General features: G+C 31.9%; 1 protein-coding gene across 3 annotated transcripts in view; it reads right to left on the bottom strand.

Annotated features, from left to right (window-relative positions):
• Positions 1–293: 293 nt before the first annotated feature.
• The window catches only part of PNISR (PNN interacting serine and arginine rich protein), a 47,683-nt gene continuing 41,976 nt past the window's right edge, over positions 294–6,000 (bottom strand). For all 3 annotated transcript variants that reach the window (XM_031964489.1, XM_031964490.1, XM_031964491.1), the window contains exons 11-13: positions 5,061–5,231; positions 2,803–3,892; positions 294–2,557 (exon numbers count right to left, since the gene is read on the bottom strand). In XM_031964489.1, the coding sequence (XP_031820349.1) occupies positions 2,527–2,557; positions 2,803–3,892; positions 5,061–5,231 (1,292 nt within the window). In that variant the 3' untranslated portion in view covers positions 294–2,526. The remainder of the gene's footprint in view (positions 2,558–2,802; positions 3,893–5,060; positions 5,232–6,000) is intronic.

Genomic DNA, 6,000 nt, shown 5'->3' with positions numbered 1-6,000 from the left:
ATTAATCTTAACCATGTTTCCTAAGTAACTAAAGAGAACATTTCTAGTTGAAAACATTCCCTATACATTCCTAGTTGGTAGTTTAAAGATCAAAGTTTACAAAAAAGAATGTTAACTGTTTCAGCCATCCCTATTACATATGTTGATTATTTGGTCACAGTTGGGTCCTTCCTCAAACTCCTAATAGAAGTAAAATTTCTTATTCAAGTAGATAAAACCATTACAATTCAGTAATCTATTTATGAATTGACCACCTAAAAGACAATTTCAGGAGTAGAAAATGTTTACACTGGTGAGATTCCACACCATCTTTTATTTGTGGTTTAAAACCTAAAACAAAAAACCTTAAGACCACCATATCCAAATCATATGTATTTTAATTTGTGAAAGGATTGTCCTTTTCATCCCCATTCACAAGTGCAAATGTTATTAAGATATTGGAAGATTTTGGAAAAAAAGTACTCTTTGGATGGCATTCATTAGCCATTTCATTACTAGTCTAATGACCATTCCAAGCATTTAATTCTGTTTTAATTGATATATGATCTTCATTTTATCAAATTTCTTTTCCAAATGATATAATAAACTCCGATAATGATAACTAGGAATACTTTTTAGTATTCTCACAGTCATGGGCACCCTATTTTATGACAGCCAGTTGTTTACATGTTAAGATGAACAAATTATGTTACATGCCAATGCAATGATGAAACTTAGCAAATTATCCACAGAAATCTAGAAAACATCAAACTCAAATATATCATTATAATATTGCTGTATTTACTGACAGTCACACACATTTATAATTGTGCTAAAGAAACAATTTCCACAGTTATAGGTGGTGAGCTTTTAAAATGTCTTAAGTATATAAAATTTTAAATATTAATTGTGGCTATAGCTTTAGCCAAAAATGTGCCAGCTGAGTTTCCCTGTAGAATTTTATTCTGAAAATAAATTTTCACTGGAAGTTTATTCTGGAAAATCATTTTTAGATACAAAAACCTTATAGAACTGAACTATTACAAATCAATCAGATGGATTCTAAAGATATGTACAATGTGTTAACTAATCTAAATAGAAACATCATATTGCACATTTACCTTTATTTTGATGCCTGATGTGACTAACCATATATAATTTCAAACTGTTGTGAAGTTATTCCATGAATTTTCAATTTTATAAATAGAACTAAATGCACTGTAAAATAGTCATTTTGATAAACATGCATTTATTAACTTTTAGATAAATGCATAATTGCCAAAAATTTATGAACCTATGCAGATGTACAAGAGCACACTATACATATCTATTTCTATCTTTTAAGAAAACATTGACCTTGGCAAAAATCTGGCATTATCCTTACTGTAAGAGAAACATTTTAAAATTTATACTCTGTGTCCTGTACCTTGTATGCTTTTCTTTTAAAGAAAACTAAAATGTTTGAAGCATTTTTCTTCACAGAATAACTTAGTTACTGCCAATATAAGCATACTGTCATATAATATCCTGGAAGCAATTGGGCACTAAATTAGAATGCCTCTATACTCTCTGTTCTATCCACCAGCCTACAACTGGTTTAATTGCTTGATCCATATCACTAATCATAATTCTTAGGAAACTGACAGTTTTGATGTTATGCCATTGATGTGTGTCTTTATAACAGAGTTTTTCCTCAATATATCTGAGGTCATATTACACTTCAAAAATAAAAATAAAAGCACCACAAATTGAATTGAATCTCATTTCTATAATTACCCATATTCAGAATATACTTCTAAAATAGAAATGGGTGGCTTCATAGTATAGTTCCAGAGCTGAATATTTGTGTCAAACACAATCAGTTCATTGCAAATAATCCTACTGTGCATTGGCTTGATTGATTTAAGCAAATTTCATTTTACAGAGTGATCCATACTTTATACACAGAGAATATTTTACTTGAAAATCCAAAATAGGAGGAAAAGCTTAGAAAGCTATTAAATACTTCCATAGAGAAAAATATAGGTCTATTTCTGGCCCTCTCTCACACCCTCAATGGTGGATTTTGACAAGTCCATGAATACAATTTACAAACTTTGACAAACTATATAGGTTAAAACCATTTGGGGGATTACCTTTAAAACCTATTATACAAAAATCCAGCTGCCTTTTTATAAAAGTACTTTCTTTAGTTAAAAATCATAAAATTAAGGTGCAAGAAGTTAACAAAAATGAACTAAAGAGCTTTATTGACATCACAGTACATTCAATAGTAATTTTAAGAACATTACAGCTGAAAGAGAGAATGGTATGTTTTATATTCTTATTAAGCACTATTTTGAAAAAAAAAAAAAAAAGTAATACAAAGAAATCCTATTAAGTAACTTGGAGCAGCATTTGGAAAAAATACACCTATTTACAGATTAAAAAAAAAAAAAAAGATTCTGTTTTCACCTACACAGCCACAATGTGCCTCTATAATGAGACAAGCCCTTAAAACTCATGGAATTTTTTAACAACATCATGGCATTTGTGCCACATCATTCCTCAGCGCTTACGACGGGGAGGGGATGGTGATCTGAAAAATAAAGGGAAAAGACAAAATTTAAAGATGAAATTCATTTTAGACTAAAGAATCTGCAATTTAAAATAAATAAATAAAAGTATATAGGTTTTCTAAAGTTACTTTAAGTCTATGATCATTATAGCAAGTACCAAACTGAGTTCATTTAAAAAGAGAGAGAGAAAGGACACTTTCAACTTTGAACAAATTCAGTCAAATTAAAAATAAATTCAGACAAAAAACTTTAAAAAGTATACTACCTTGATCGGGACTTAGACTTGTGTTTGCGGCTTGCCTTCTTACCAGACCTTTGAGATTTCTCCATGGATCGCGACCGACTATGTTTAGGCTTCTTAGCCTTCTTTTCTTTACTACTTCCCGGAGATTCAGAACTGCTCCTTGCACTAGAATCAGAGCCTGAATGTTTTTTACTATCTTTGGTAGAACTTTTCTTACTTTCCTGTCTAGAATCCTGTCTTAAAATTTTAATAGATATTGAATCACTTCGAGAGAATGTTCTTTCACTTTCTCTTTTTCTTTTTAACCTGTCATCTTGGCTACTAGATTTACTGTCTTTTTCTTCCCTTTTTTGCTTTTCTTTTCTTCTATCCTGTTCTCTCTCCCTTTCTTTTTCTTTCTTTTTCCTATCTTTATCTAAGCTTCTACTCCTCTCTTTTTTTCGTTCTTGATCTTTACCATCACATTTATGCTTATGACTACTCCCACTAAGATTACCACGCTGGTCATCAGCTTTACGTCTCTCTCGACTTCTACTACGAGTAGCTCGATTGGCGCGCCTATCTCTTGAGCGACTTCTAGTTCTACGTCTTTCTCGGGAAGGAGTCCTATTTCTTCTTCTGTCTCTCTCTATACTATTTCTGCTAGACCTCCTCCTATCTCTTAGTTTTTCCCTAGATCTGTTACTCTCTCCTTTAACTCTACGAGAGTAACTTCTACTCCTGCTGCGCCTAGGTTTATGTAGTGGAGACCTGCTATGACTATGTCTCTTCTTCCTTTTAGGAGAAGATGAACGTGAAGAACTGCGGCTGCTACCTGAGCTAGAACTGTATGATGAACTAGATACACTGCTGCTACTACTGCTGCTTCTGCTATTGCTGCTAGTACTACCACTACTAGAACTTCCTGACTGACTCCTTCCTAATCTCTCTTTTTCTTTATGATCTTTTTTTGGTTCTATATTTGGTGTAGTTTCATTTGGCGTCCTTTTCTTTTCATTAACCATATCACCATCTGCTTCTCTTGCTTCTAGTAGTGATAAACTGCTATTTTGCTCTTTGTGGATGAATTCATTCATTTCTTTTGAAACCCTTTCATTTTGTTGCTTTTCTTCTGGAAAAGAAAAACAACAGTCTTGCTAAGAATAATGAACTGGACAGAAAATGATTGATAATGTCACACAAAACTAAATTTCATTTATTTAAAATACCATTTTATAGTTTCAAAAGGATAAAACATACATATATATCAATGGCCATTTTGGGAGAAAATATCTATTCTCTCTCTCTCTCTCTCTCTATATATATATATATATAGATAGATAATCAATGCATTCACTAGCATATTAGAAATAAAAAGCCATGTAGCCATGTAATTAAAGACACTAGTTACAGAAAATAAGATCAAACTATACTTCCTATAAAAAGTTTTTTCAGATTTTTCGACATTTTATATTCTCCCACAACAGACATTTGCCAAAAGTCTCTTTAATACAGCAAAACTCTTTGTAAAATCAAGCTTTAACTTTTAAAACTGTAGCAAAAATGATATTCTCTATTTCTCTAACAAGGCACACCAACAATTTAGTATTTAAAAGCTCTTTCAGTGATCAGTGATCTTGTCAAAATATGTTTGGCATACTTGTTTCAAAAATTTATATTGTGACTAATGGATGAACAAAAACGATAAAAAGCATAGACACCGAAATACATGTACCCAAGAGATCCATTGCAATCCTTAAGACTCATCAGAGATCTATCAACCTCACCTGACACCTGTATTTACACAGGCTCAACCTGTACACTTTGGCAGCTATGACCCAATACCAAAGTGAAACCGATGAAAGGACTTTACAATAAACAGAATTATTTAATTAAGAAATTAATAATCATATAACTGAAATTATTTAATAGGAATTAAATTCCCAAATAAAAAGTTTCAAAGCATCAACTACATTTAAATGCCAACTGAAAATAAAAAATATTTAGTTAACAAAAGCCAAAGGATATTTTATTCCCAAAAAGTTTATTATCTAACAGAAAGAGAATTTTAATGGGAGGAACAGTAAGGAAGAAATGGAATAACACACCCAAAATTATAAGTGTTTTATTTCACCTCAACTTTGTGGAATTTTAAACCTTGCAATATAACTGAAAGTTTTTAAGTAAATTGCATACTAGCATAATTTTTTAAAAAATGCCTAATTTCAAATGCATCCTTTTGATTTTTTAAATAATTTATCAAAATTGTTTCATATCTAAATAAAGTAAAAAATACATACCTTCCACTTGTTTATCATGCAACAGCTGCTGTTCTCTCTCTTTTCTCCAAAATGCTTCCTGTTTTTGCCTAATTCGGTGTCGTAATTCCTCATCATCAGTATCAGATGACTCAGAGCCTCTGTCACTCCTCTCATCTTCACTGTCTCCTGATCCATAACCACCCAGTCCACCTGCGTGCATAAAGCCCAGTCTATCACAAGGAAAAATTATATCTTACTTTAACAAATCTGAGGGGCCAAAAGGAAAGTTTATTCCTTTTTCACTACTTCTTCTTGGAAGAAACTGCTTATTCGGGGTGGGGAAGAGCAGACATGTCACTGTCATACTCTAAGTCAAATAGCTATTCAGTATTTTATCTTACCTATTCTCCTGGAACATTTCATCTATTTCTCAATAACCAGGCACGGTCATAATGGTAGCAACAGTTCTTTGAAATCATGAAGTCTTTGATAGGGCAATAATTTTGCATTACCAAAGCTTAAGTCAACTCATATACCAATAAGAAGACTAGGCTACTAAGTCTAAAAGTTTTTATGGGATAGTTCTTTTTTTGTACAAGAATGTATAACAAAATTCCAGATTTCATGCTAGGCTTTTAGAAAATTTAGATGCTACTAGACTTCCTCAGTAGTACTATGCTAAAACTACTCCCCAACCTAAAGTAATCCAAATAATCATCATTATGACAAAGATATTTGGTTTTGCCCATTTCTCTCAATCTTTATAATGATCAATTTAAAGTGAGTATATTTGAAATAGCAAATTAAAGGTTTTATGGCCACAGTCACATATCATGCAAATAGCACATTAACACACCACTAGTTAAGATTATGATGGCAAGATGGGTGCTTTTTTCCTACCATATGAGAAATTGATTTTGTGCACTCTAAATATGACAGTACTCAATAGAAGAAAATCAGTAGTGCTTATGTATGCATT

The sequence above is a fragment of the Sarcophilus harrisii genome, chromosome 4 (assembly GCF_902635505.1).
Source record: "Sarcophilus harrisii chromosome 4, mSarHar1.11, whole genome shotgun sequence".
NCBI classification, from domain to species: domain Eukaryota; kingdom Metazoa; phylum Chordata; class Mammalia; order Dasyuromorphia; family Dasyuridae; genus Sarcophilus; species Sarcophilus harrisii.
This window is presented reverse-complemented; position numbering and strand designations above follow the sequence as displayed.